The 14,196-nt window shown below is 30.3% G+C and overlaps 1 protein-coding gene across 1 annotated transcript; it reads left to right on the forward strand.

The window, feature by feature from the left end:
* Positions 1 to 8,881: 8,881 nt before the first annotated feature.
* On the forward strand, positions 8,882 to 10,893 carry LOC121780058 (myb-related protein 306-like). The gene is made up of 3 exons (XM_042177584.1): positions 8,882 to 9,324; positions 9,515 to 9,644; positions 10,123 to 10,893. Exons 1-3 carry the CDS (start codon positions 9,192 to 9,194, stop codon positions 10,712 to 10,714), a joined length of 855 nt encoding a protein of 284 aa, XP_042033518.1. The 5' UTR covers positions 8,882 to 9,191; the 3' UTR covers positions 10,715 to 10,893.
* Positions 10,894 to 14,196: the final 3,303 nt, after the last annotated feature.

The following is a 14,196-nucleotide window of genomic DNA, read 5'->3' on the forward strand; positions in this document are numbered from 1 at the left end:
TTTTTTCAAAGTCTCACCTTTCTCCTTAGCTAACATCCACTAAAAATTTAAGGTTTCGTGGAAATTCAGTCCCACTAAGGAAATAATTAGTGGTGCATATGTAACTTGGCCTCACAAAAATTAATACCAAAAGTTGGAAATATCGAAAATGATTGATCATTGATTCAATGGCAATATGTAGATATACGTCAGGGTTTCTTTATGAATAAGAGTTTGTGTTCTTTTTTTTTCGTTTTATTTTTCCTGTGTGCATGCATCTCGATGGTTTCGTTTATTTTTATACTCTTATGGCTAATATGTACAATTTGGTAGGTTTTACTTGTGTCCGAATTGAAAATTTTGCCCTATATTTGCGGGGATTGAGCAAATACTCCATTAGCTAACATCCACTAAAACCTAGATTAATTGTATCAAACTTGATAAACACGAGCGATATGTCGATGAACACGAGCTTGATAAACTTGATAAATTTTACACAATTATGCATCAAGTTTTTATTGAGCAAATCGCTCGTGTTTATCGTTAATTTAGGGTAATTGTGGGCGTATTTGTTACGAACTTCAGTGAAAGTAATTTTATTAATCATCGATTGTATGAACAAAAGTAGAATTTATAGACCAGAATGAGCTTGTTAAATTCTCTAAATTCTGTCCCACATCGACTTGGTGAACATCTCATCTAATCTATATAAGTGTGGATAACTCTCCCCCTTATGAAGCTTTTTAAGGAGTGAGTGGTCCATTTCTAATATGGTATTAGAGCGGCCTCAAGTCGATGGTTGTTTCTCTTGCATTGCCTACCCACGTGATGGAAGACCGATGTCCTTTCCGGCCCACATATGAGGGGGTGTGTTAAATTCTCTAAATTCTGTCCCACATCGACAACCCACGTGATGGAAGACCGATGTCCTTTCCGGCCCACACGTGAGGGGGCGTGTTAAATTCTCTAAATTCTGTCCCACATCGACTTGGTGAAGATCTTATCTAATCTATATAATTGTGGATAATTCTCCCCCTTATTAGACTCTTTAAAAAATTGACAATCAAGCCTTACAAGCACGTAAGGTAACAAGAGACAAAAACAACAAATTTATCGATATTGTAGTTTTTAAGATACAACAAGCAACACAATCTTCTCTAATTAAAAAGAGAATCCAATGATGATATGATAACGACAAAAAGATATTAACAAAAAAAAAAGGAAAACCAAGACGACAAACAATAACTAAACTAAAAACCTAACTTTCGTCAGTAGGTAGTTATCGACCAATTAAAACCAACCTATGATGAGATAATAAAAAATGAAACGAACCATGACGAATGTGTACAAATATTGAATGAGATAATGATTTATAACCATATAATTGAATTATGAGATTAAAATATGATACTAAAATTAAAAGAATCGAGTAATGTATCTATCCTTCATGGCTGGCGCGTTGATTAGCCACTAAATTTTTTGCTCGCGATTTTTAAACTATATTAATGAATTTCTACTATACTTAAATAAATCAATCATAATCCCTAAATAATTGTTGTCACTACTCATTTGGACTCGAGTCCTATAATTTTGTAATAGGTTTATATATGTTGATGGATTAAGAGATTGATATAATTATTGAAATTTTAGAATTTTTTTATACTTATTACATCATTAATATCAATCAGTGTGCAAGTTTTCATAGCATATCTAGATTGCACAAGAAAAAGTAAACAAGAAAAAAAATCCTTTTATATACCGACACAATTATGCATGCTTACAAACTTAATATATTTATTTAAATATTATATAGGGACAGTTTAGAAAATGAATTAATATATATGGGGTGTATTACTCATTTTGATGTGAAGTTAAAAAAATGTGTTTATAATTACCTAAATCATGACAAATTAAAGTTGTCTATTTTTATATATAAATATATAACTTGTATTCATAGTTAATCTATGCTCAATGAGTCATTTTCTCTTTTAATAAAAAACAAAACATCTAGTCACTTTTATTTTATTCCATCATCTATTTTACTCTCTTTTTATCTTTTCTACTTTATTTCTCTCTCCTACTTTTCAATACAATTTCTTAATCTTTATAGTCCATGCCCAAAAGTTATGTCTCAACTTAATTGGGACGGGGGAATAGTATTTATATAGAGTATAAACTATGAAGTCTATGATTTATATATATGTAACAACCGACAATTATCCATATTGTTTATTTTTCTAATTATTTGTAGATTTGCTAGTTACATCACAAAATCACAAAGTTGTGATCAATGTCGAACTCTTTTTAAAAACCGAATTATAGATCAAATTTGGGTCATCCATTTTTATTAATCTTATGGTTAGGATTAATTTACAATTAATTTAATATTTTATTCAATAAATACTTTTTTTAATTTTAAAATTTTTTTTTTTTAATTTTAACTTTTTTTATTCAATAAAAACTTGTTGGAGTAAATAATGAACTATATTCACTACATAATGAACTAAATGAACGTATGTTATGAAGTAATTTTTCGCATTCATTACATACCGAATTTAATTCAACTGACAGATAATTATGTCATAACACATTATGAAGTAATAAACTAATGGAATGAAGTAATAGCATGACTGAATGAAGTAATAAACAAACGGAATGAAGTAATAAACTAATGAAATGAAGTAATAGCATGACTGAATGAAGTAAGTTCATTACTACCGCTTACAGTTAACATTGTATTTCAATAAAATGTTATATTTACTTCATTACTAACGTTCATTTGGTTAATTATTTATTGGATATAGTTCATTACTACCGTTTAACATTTAACACTAAAATTTGTTGTATCATTAATGTATTTTAATAACATGTCAAAATTACTTCACAACATACTCCATTTAGTTCATTATTTAGTGAATATAGTTCATTATTTACTCCGGCAAGTTTTTATTGAATAACAAATTTTTTTAAAAAAATTTGAAAAAAAATAATTTTAAAAAAATTAAAAAAAAGTTTTTATTGAATAAAATATTAAATTAATTGTAAATTAATTCTAACCACAAGATTAAGAAAATGGATGACCCTAATTTGGCCTCTAGTTCGGTCTTTAAGAGTGAATTTGTGGATAATGAGACTCTTAAATCACATATGCTATTTTTAATAATTAGGGATGAAATGGATGATGGCTTACATAAATCACTACAAACAAATTAAGGAAAATACTCCCTTCGTTCCACAAAGATTGTCTCACTTTGACCGGGCACATGTTTTAAGAAATGTAATAAAAACTGGTTGAAAAAGTTTGTGGAATATGAGTCATATTTTTATATATTAGTTTTATAATAAAATGTGAGTAGGAATGAGTTATTAGAATATGGGGTCCACAACAAAAAATGGTAAAAAGTGAAATGGGATAAATTTTGTGGGACGGGTGAAAATGAAAAAATGGGACAATTTTGTGGGACGGAGGGAGTAATTGACAAGCCAAAAAGATGTAATAGATTCTAGGAGTTTAGAACGACTAACAATAGATCCAATCATCCAAGAAATTCTTATCCAGACAACATATTAATGTGCACACCACCATCAATTCCATAATTGCATTGTTTACAAAATAATAAATCAAACCTATTTTTAAACTTTATTTTGCATTTTTAACAAAATAATAAATCAAACCTATTTTTAAAAGTAAGTGCATTTACTATCCTACAATATACACATTATCTATACAAGACGATTAGTCGGTTTCTGATTGGATGGGAAAAGGGGTCCTATCATATTATCCGTGACTACGTCCTTTGACTTATGTTCATAAGATTTAAAATTTTATTTTAAAAATAGTGAAAGTAATTTATATGTGATTAATCTTACACCAATTAATATTGAACTCACCAAGTCAAGACTGCGGCCATGTATGTTCACATATATATGCATTCAATTATTTGTCGGGAATGGGGTCTCTTTGTGGCAAATCATAATATCATATGATAGATGTTACATTTCGATGGAAGGGATACTAATTAAATATAAATTCTAAATATTGTATAAATTTTAAATTATGATCTGTATATTTAGAAAATATCAATAGATGACAAAATAATAGCAATAAAAAATGTCAATAGTCACCGGTTGACGTTGTGTTGACATCAAAATATTGAAATTTTACAATGTTGACATTGTGTTAAGGAGTTTAGAGTTTGTACAAAATATAGAGTTTGCATTTTATCTAGTACATAAATAAAAATTATGATTTTGTACAAGAAAAATTAAATAGGTTTCTGTGGTACTTATTGACTTGTTTTATTCGTAATTATTGGTTATTTTGTATTATTAGACAACTAACTAACCATTTACCATATAAAAAATGTATAATGAAATATCTTCTAATTTAATCAAAGAAGTTTTTCAATAAAAGAGAGATAGAGCATATTAGCAAGACCCTCAATAAGATAAAAGAAAAACTCCCATCGACCATGATATAGAACATCGAAATTCACATTTTTTAATCAAATTTTATAAACAAAGTTTCAATCCACGATAATAAAAAAAAAGGTATGCCTTCGGTTCCTTGAAAAGATAGAGAAGGATGTTCCATTGATCACACAACAATAGAACTATGTATAGTTTGGTTGACAATCTTCACAAAAGAATGTGTGTTTAATCTTCTCCTTCTCATCTTTGCAAAATACACATTGTTATATTAAATTCCAGTTCTGCTCAAATTTAAGAGCCTTTCTTAATAGGATAAATCAAGTAGAATACAAGTATTCATATAGTTAATTAAATAATGAAATAAATGGTTTTGGGTTGAGTATAAATGAGGAGGGACCATGAACATAATTTGACACATATCCGTAATAAATGGAGTATTTGATTAGTATTATACAATACAATTATACTAGATGATTAATATAATACGTGTACCTATGAATAAAATAATTAAGTAATCATGTAGTAGTCGACAGCGTGAGAAGATATGAAATGGGCCGGGCCGGGCCGGGCTAGGTTATATTATGTGATTATAGTGGGCCCGTGCAATCAAGCAAATGGTTTTGGGCTGGCCCACAAGTTGACACTTGTGAGTGATATACTATGAAAAGAATTGATTTTTGGTGACTGCTTGCAGAAGATGATTTCTACAAAAATAAAAGTATAAAATCATATATCTATATCGAGAAATATTCTAATGTGTGGTATTAGCTATGTTAGTGATTGGGTGGCAATTTCTAGAATGATGATTGGTATTAAATTGTTGACTAAACGTCCATTCCTTTAACATATTGCGATTTTTTTAGTCTAAAACATTATCTTTTGAATTATTTGGTCCCTCAAAAATAAAAACGGGTCACATTTGATCCATTTTGGACGGTTCTGTAAAATATTTGACGGAAACCCTAAACCCAAACCTCTCTCACCACCTCCACCACCTCCGCCACGGTGTCCACCTTCCATCATCCCTCAGCCTCATCCACCGTCGTCACCGTCTCATCCCTCAGCCTCACCCCCTCCTTACATCATCTCCCTCACCACCTCCGCCACGACGTCCACCTTCCTCGCCTCGCTCAACTCAGTAATCAATCCCCAGTAAACGCCTTCCGGTGTCGTCGCAGCCACGATTTGAGAGGAGGAGGTGGAACTGCGGCGGGGGAAGGCAGCCGTAGCGGAGGGTTCCTGGACGACGGCGAGGGGGAGGGGGAGGTGGTCGAGGGTGAGGGATAGGGAGAGGGAGAGGAGGCGAGACGACGACTTGACGGTGAGCAGAAGCGGCAGAACACCAGGAGTCAGAAGCCGACATGTTTCCGTCAAATTTTTTACGGAACCGTCCAAAATGGACCAAATGTGATCCGTTTTTATTTGTGAGGGACCGAATAATTCAAAAGATAATGTTTTGGACTAAAATTTAAAAATCGCAATATGTTAAGGACCGAAATGGACCTTTAGTCTAAATTATTTATATGTGGATTTTTTTTATGAATTAATGTTCATCAAGGTTATTTTCCCAAAGTTAAGGAAAACAAAATGTTAGAAACACTACTTAGTTAGAACCTACCATGTTTGCACATGTATAATCAATTAACTTTAGGGCATCTCAATTATGAGAGGTTTGAGAAACAAATTACTATCATTGAGTGGTAAATGCTCAACTAATTGACTACCCTCCTTTGCACATTAAATAGTCGAGTCTATTAAATCATTGATTAATTATTAACATGTCAAGGACAAATAAACTTTTAAAGATAGTAAAATTTAGCTCATTTGATTAATTGTAATGACAGGACAGAGGTATATATGGATCTCGCATCACAAAACATACTGAAGCAAAGAGCAAACAACACAATTAATCTTCTAAAATCGGTCAATTGAAATTGAACCTGATAATGACAAATATCAATAAACGAGAAACCCACAAAGAAAAACTAAAGCGATTACTGAAATACTAAACAGCGCCGATAAGCAATTTTTTAAAATTTATGTCAGAGACACTATAGTACTTACTTCCATCCCACTCAAAATGTCCACATTCTTGAATGAAACGTGTATGAGTCTATTAATATATATACTATGGTTACTCTCTTAGCATATACAGAAAAAATACTAATGTTTGTTAGTGAACAAAAAGTGAAATAATTGCGTGGTTATAAACTAAAAACCTATGTTTAGATTATAGAATTATGGGGAGTGATCAATTGCTAACTAATTAGCAATCAAAAATTAAGATCAAATCTTAGCCATTAGATTAGAAGATATAGTGGTTGAAATAATGCGGCATGCATTATATTTTAAATTAAAAAAATTATTAAATAAACTTAAAGGGTATTAATGTCAAATCTCTCTAATCAAAATCATCTTAAAACTTTAAATTTACATAACTCTCTCGATTTAAATTATTTTTCACAAAAAAAATATATCAAATTAAAGATAATTTTATAAGGATTCCGACGATGTTCGGATGATGAAATTTGATAAATTATATTTCAATTTTCGTACATGTTGATAAGCAGATTTTATCAGCAAATGCAAAAAAAATCTCAATGATATTCTCATGTCATATTATTGATATTTGTAATACATTATGTTGATATAAAAAAACACCCACAAAATTATCATATGATAACATAATGACGATATTACCCTTTTGTTGATATTTTGTCTACTATTTAATAAAATTTTTGAGCTTTAATCTCACCCACTCATTTCAAAATCTAAGGGTATAGATTTAATCTTAGTTTTGGATTATGGTGTTATAAGCATTAAAAGAGTACCTATAGAATTATAGTCTATATATAGATTATCGCAATAGTTGCAATTAGTTAAAGCAAAAGAACCTAATAATTATCTATTACGGCTCTACATATATTATAGCGTACTAAACCTACTTCATTATTAATAGTAAAGAGAAAATAGTCACACAAAAATTAAATTTTTTTACAAATCTCCAATGCATACTTAATAGGAGTAATTAGTAAGTATTTATTTGGATTCTAATTTTATTTGAAGTTATTCTAGAAGCAACAAAAAGATATATTTCGTACACGCATGTTAGTATTATTATTTTGCAGGTTTCATAAGTATTATTCTTTTATAAATTTAAAGATATAATTAATAATGGTGTCGGTCAATTTAGGGTAAATTTGATTTTTTTTTTCTATAATTCGCTTTAAATTTGTTTTAAACATTTTCTCATGTCTGCATGTGAAATAGCTGCAAAAGAAAATTCCAATTGGTTCCTTTAATTGTTGTCAAAATCTGCAATAAATTTGATTTTACTCGAAGGACCACTAGGCCATACAAGAAATGATCATACCAATCTAAATCATTTTTTTATGATATGTCTAGATATTATAAATGTGTGTGATATGATGTATCCTACATATATTGCTTTCTTGTAGTTATATATATATTACAAATTTTCCTATATGCGCTGTCAAATCATGATCAAGTTATGTATATATTGATTAGTTAAACTCGTAATATACATGTATTTCATCATACACATTTTGTAATATTTTTATGGCAATATATATGTGTATATAGATTTTAAATTTGAATAACCCTAAACATTACACTAATTCAATATAAGATAATTATTTCCCTGAAAATACCCATCTTCTACAATCAATGTCACAACTTAAAAGCATGCTAGGTTACTAGTAACTTGATTGAATAAATTGATAAATGAGTACCACATTTATTTTGGAAATCGGAAAATGTGACAACTGATTAAGCTTGATATTTGACGATACGAGTTACACGGATGATTTGATTGATTACTCTGGTAATTCAACCATATGAGACAAGTATTGAAAAAGCATTGAAATAAAATTTGTCCTATTTAATCAACCGAGACGTACGTAAAAAAAATACTATATTCATGTCTATAGTCTATTTTTCTACATTATTAAACTATATATAGAGATAAATAATTTTGGTCCATTCCTTGTTTCTAATACAGAGGAAACTATGTAAAAATTGTAGAATTGAAATAACATAATTAGCCAAAGGACAATAATGGTACAAAAAGCTGTATAATTTAAGTGAAACTTCAATTTTCCATGAAGTGCATCAAATTAATAGCATTGATTGCCACATTTGCATTTTCAATAGCTTATCATATTTGTGGTGGAAAAAAATGGAGTACTAAGTATACCAATCTTGTTGAACTGAAAATATCAAATTTTCAATATACAGTGAATGAAACAGTATTTTAGTATACCAGAATTTTAAGTATATCGTAAAAACGAATATACTGAAACTTTGATAAATCAAAAAATTCAGTATGATATTTTTCTCGTATCAATATTTTCCGATTATATTTTTGGTACGGTACATCGTCTCTTCCATCTCTATTAAATAGTAGTACTATGATAGTATGTATGAACAATGAGAGATAGAAATTAGAAGGTGCTTGACTTTTGCAAACAAAAGAGTAAATGCAATTATGCAACTTGCTGTCCTCATTTGAATCTTCTAATGAAATAAAACCCTTTCTACATCCCTCCCTTCTCACCCTAAACAAGAAACACACTCTCTTTAATCTATATAATCCCTCACACTCTTCCTATCCCCTCCAATTAGACTCTTGTCATTCTTACTCTCTCTCTTCAAAACACAAGTGATCATCTTAACCATCTCAAGAAAAACAAGATTTCATAAACCCTTTTTTTCCAATTGGAAACCTAAAAAAATCTTTACAAAATTCAAAACTTTCTCATATGGGAAGACCACCTTGTTGTGACAAAATTGGTGTGAAGAAAGGGCCATGGACTCCTGAAGAAGATATCATCCTTGTTTCTTACATTCAAGAACATGGGCCTGGAAATTGGAGAGCTGTTCCTTCTAATACAGGCAAGAAAAAAAATTCAAAAAATATGAAATTGGAGAGCTGTTCCTTGTTTTTTAATTTTACCTCAATTTTGGGTTAGTTGTGAAATTAATAGGTGTGTAATAAATATTCTACCTACCCTCTCTTCTTGAATAATGCACTTCTTTTTTTTTTACTTAAATTTTTGTTGAATTCTTTGTGGTGTTATCTCAGGTTTGCTCCGGTGCAGCAAGAGTTGTCGTCTCCGGTGGACTAACTATCTCCGGCCGGGAATCAAGCGCGGCAATTTCAACGAGCAAGAAGAGAAAATGATCATCCACCTCCAAGCTCTTCTTGGCAACCGGTTCGTGACATTTTCACTCATAACACACGCTACCTTAATTAGAAAGAAAAAAAAGAAAAGAAAAACCAAAAAATTTACGCAAGATTCGAAACTATCTAGGGTTGATCGGGAACAAAAAGCGTTGTCTAGTTTTTCGAATAAATAATTTATATTTTATAAAGTCGTATATAAGAAAAACTTCTAAACAAATAGGAAGGAAGCTTAATCCGAATAAATCATAATTTGTATTCTATGATCGGTCGGTATATATAGACATTGTATGCTAGCATATTCGTCCATAGGTCAAATTGGATATATAATTATTGGAATAATCATCGGGGACTCGTAGAAATGCGAATTTCGAGACCTCGTTATTTGTATACGTTTTGATTGTCTCTAATTTCATTTTATTGAAACTAGAGGAGAAGACTCAAATGATTTTGACTTTTACTTTTTTTTTCCGAATAAACATACATTATTTAAATTAAATTATTTTCAGATGGGCTGCGATAGCGTCGTACATACCGCAGAGAACAGACAACGACATCAAGAACTACTGGAACACGCATCTACGAAAGAAGCTTGGGAAGAACCAAGGCCACGATCCCGACCGTATCGAAAATGGCGCGGCCGCCTCGGGATCGGTTTCCAAGGGCAAATGGGAGAGGCGTCTCCAAACAAATATCCACACGGCCAAACAGGCCTTATGCGAGGCCCTCTCTCTAGACAAATCGACGACGACGACGCTCGCGTCGTCGTCGTCTGTCTATGCAGCAAGCGCTGAGAACATTTCTCGCTTGCTGCAAAATTGGATGAAAGGGGCGCCGAAAAGCGAGGAGGCGGGATCGAGCTACAGCGGAGATCAGAACCCCTCGCTCGGGCTCAGCTCGAGCCCAAGCGAGGGGGCGGCGACCTTCGCTCGCTCGAATTCGGACATCTCTGTGGAGAATGGGAATTTGAAGGCGGATTGTGGAGAGACGCAAATGCCCTTCGGATTGCTGGATAAGTGGCTGTTTGATGGGGCAGAGGTGCAGGGGCAAGATGGGGATTTCGTGGAGATGGCCTTGAGGGAAACTGCTGATTTGTTTTGAAGAAAAAGAATAATTATATCTTCAAAACAACTTAGCAGTTTTTAATTAAGGTTTTAATGTTACTTATAATGTTGTTATTTTAAGGTTTTTAGGCTCTTTGAAATGTTGGGAAAAAAAGCTAAAGAAGTGTAAATTACTCCGTAAGTTTAAAGTTCTCATAAAATAAGCTCTCTTCTTTATGTGGAGCATTGACTTTTTGAGATTTGGGAATCATAATGTTCACCGGAGGGTGGATGAGTGACAAATGAATCGAGTCGAACCGAAATATTGAATTTAGTTTAAATATTTCGGATATTTCAATCGAATCGAATTTCATTTTTCTCATGACTTGGATTTTCGATTCGGTTCGAATGGATTTTCAGGAACTGTTAAAATTGCAATGCCAAAGTCAATTAATGCTTCCTTGTTTTGTAACTATGATTAACTACAATACAAACATATTGGTTATTTAAAAATTATACAAAAATAAAAATAGTAAATTCAAATTTATTAATGCTTTGGGAATCATTAATGGCCACTAGGGGGTTGGTGAGCAAGAAATTAATCAAATCGAACTGAATAGAAATATTGAATTCAATTCAAATATTTCGAATATTTTCTCTGGATCAAATTTCAGTTTTTCATAACTTAGATGTTCAATTCGGTTCAAATTTATTTTCTGAAACAGTTAAAATCGCAATACCAAAGATAATTAATTCTCCTTGGTTTTGTAACAATGATTAACCACAATAGAAACATATTGTACATATAATTTACAAATAATAAAACTAATTCATAATATAATTCAGTAAAATTTAAAAATTAATAGTATTATGTACATTTGTAATTATTTTTTTTATTATTTGATTGATTTGAATTAGAGAAAACTACGTTTATCTCTCACTTACTACGTTTATAACATAATTAAATAGATATTCATGTCAAGACTTTATTAGACCCTTTTGAGAGAATAGATTTAAGTAAATGTAACGTAGTACATTAATTAGATCTTGTATTATTATAGGTGAAAAAGTTAGGGTGAATTTTTATCGAATCAGTCACATCGAAAAGCGCCACAAGCATCCCGAAGATTGCAGGTACATTAATTAGACCTTGTAAGTACTATATAAAATTTAAATTTGTATATTTTTATGAATGAAGAATACTTATGGCCATCCATAATAATGATCAAATAATACTATTATAGTATTTTGGCTTCAAAATCACACATAATTTTTCATAATTCAAATTATGAAATAATTGAAAAAGATCTATACCTGATCTTTAAATCTATTTGCCTCAATTATAAACATGTATATCTTCAAATCTATTTGTCTCAATTATAAACGTGTCTTTTCAAATATATTTGCCACAATTAAAAGTGCAAAAAAATGAAAGAAAAAGTTGCTTGAGGTTTTATGAATTGAATAAATCCCAACTAAGGTCCCATCAACTTATATGATTTTGAAATCTTTCCCAAAAATTCTTAACATTTAATCGAAAGGAGGAATTACTTGTCGTTCAATAGTTTTCGAAGTCACCTATTGACAATTGAAATAGAAAAACACAAAAAACTTGTGTGATATCATTGCACATATTACATAAAAATTTATAAATTCTAAGATTTCTTATCACACGTATTACATATAATTTTTAAATTATAAGACTTCTCGTTTTAAATTAAAGCAAATCAAATTATATTGTTAGCATTAAAAAAGTTGACTTTATAATTTTCAAATAAACTATACTGTTAGCACATATCTCGACATAAAAAACAAACAAGTTGACCTTATCTATTCCATTTTTACTTCTATATAATTATTACTAAAGTATAAAATTTGTCCCATTTCATTTTGAAAAAATTGTTAGCGGTTGCCACATATCTCGACATAAAAAACAAACAAGTTGACCTTATCTATTCTATTTTTACTTTTATATAATTATTACTAAAATACAAAATTAGTCCTATTTTATCTAAATTTTTTTATCGTCTTAGACAATATGTTTTGGTCATCCATGCTGAAGATTGCGGATACATTAATTAAACCTTGTAAGTACTATATAAAATTTAATTTTGTATATTTTTATGAAAGGAGAACACTTATGGCCATCCGTATCGAAAAGTGCCGCAAGCATCCCGAAGATTGTAGGTACATTGATTAGACCTTGTAAATACTATATAAAATTAAAATTTTTACATTTTTACGAAAGGAGAATACTTATGGCTATCCATAATAATGATCAAATAACAAAGCGGCGCAAGTATCCCGAAGATCGCGGGTACATTAATTAGACCTTGTAAGCACTATATTCCGAAGATCGTGGGTACATTAATTAGACCTGGTACATTAATTAGACCTTATAAGTACTATATTAAGATCGCGGATATATTAATTAGACCTTATAAATACTATATAAAATTTAAATTTGTACATTTTTATGAAAGAAGAGTATTTATGGTCATCCATAATAACGATCAAATAGCACTATTATTTAGTATTTTGGCTTCATAATCACACATAATTTTTCAAAATTCAAATTAATGAAATAATTGAAAAAGAACCATATCTGATCTTTTAATCTATTTTCTCAATTTTAAATTCGTCAATTCAAAACTATTTGCCTCAATTATAAACGTGTCTCTTCAAACCCATTCGCCGCAATTAAATCTATTTGCCTCAATTAAAAGTGGAAAAATTGAAGAAAAAGATGCCTTAGGTTACATGAGTTGAATAAATCCCAACTAAGGTCCCATCAACTTCAATGTTTTGGAATCTTCCCAAAAAAAAAAAATTCTTCATCTCATTAAATATGAAATGTTTTTCTTTTTTATTATCTCATTTAAAGTGATATAGTATAATAAAAATAACATCATCTCTACTCTATTATCTTTCCACTCAACTCACAAAACTACTCCATAAAATCATGCACGGTAAAACAAATGCTTAACATTTAATGGAAATGAGGAATTACTAATTGGTCGTTCAAGAGTTTTCGAAGTCAACTATTGACAATTGAAATAGAAAGATACAAAAACTTGTGTTATATCATTTCACATATAACATAAAATTGATAAATTCTAAGATTTCTGGTTTTAACTTAAAAGCAAACTAAATTATTATACTGTTAGCACTAAAAAAGTTGACCTTTTCACTTTCAACTAAATTAGCACATATCTCGACATAAAGATTAAAGCCAACAACTTAACCTTATCTGTTCCATTTACCTTTATATAATTATTACTATTAAAGTTCAAAATTAGTCTCTTATATTTGTCAAAAAAAACTTTTCAGTTCTATATATTAAGTGTGTTAGCTTCTGGTCCTAAACAATATGTTTTTATTCATATTTAACGGTTCTGTCAAAAGTAACAGCCATTCGCGTTTTGACCTTATTGATGAGTTAAATATGGACCAAAACGTAACTAAAACGTGTAGGATCAAATATGTACCGGATCACTTTAAAAGTAGTTGACCATTAATTTATCACGGAACCGTTAAATA

This window comes from Salvia splendens, chromosome 19 (assembly GCF_004379255.2).
Source record: "Salvia splendens isolate huo1 chromosome 19, SspV2, whole genome shotgun sequence".
NCBI lineage: Eukaryota > Viridiplantae > Streptophyta > Magnoliopsida > Lamiales > Lamiaceae > Salvia > Salvia splendens.

Coding starts and splice junctions, on each gene's coding strand:
- LOC121780058 (XM_042177584.1), top strand. CDS start 9,192: ATGGGAAGACCACCTTGTTGTGACAAAATTGGTGTGAAGAAAGGGCCA. Junction 9,325..9,514: donor AGCTGTTCCTTCTAATACAG/GCAAGAAAAAAA, acceptor GTGTTATCTCAG/GTTTGCTCCGGTGCAGCAAG. Junction 9,645..10,122: donor CAAGCTCTTCTTGGCAACCG/GTTCGTGACATT, acceptor AATTATTTTCAG/ATGGGCTGCGATAGCGTCGT.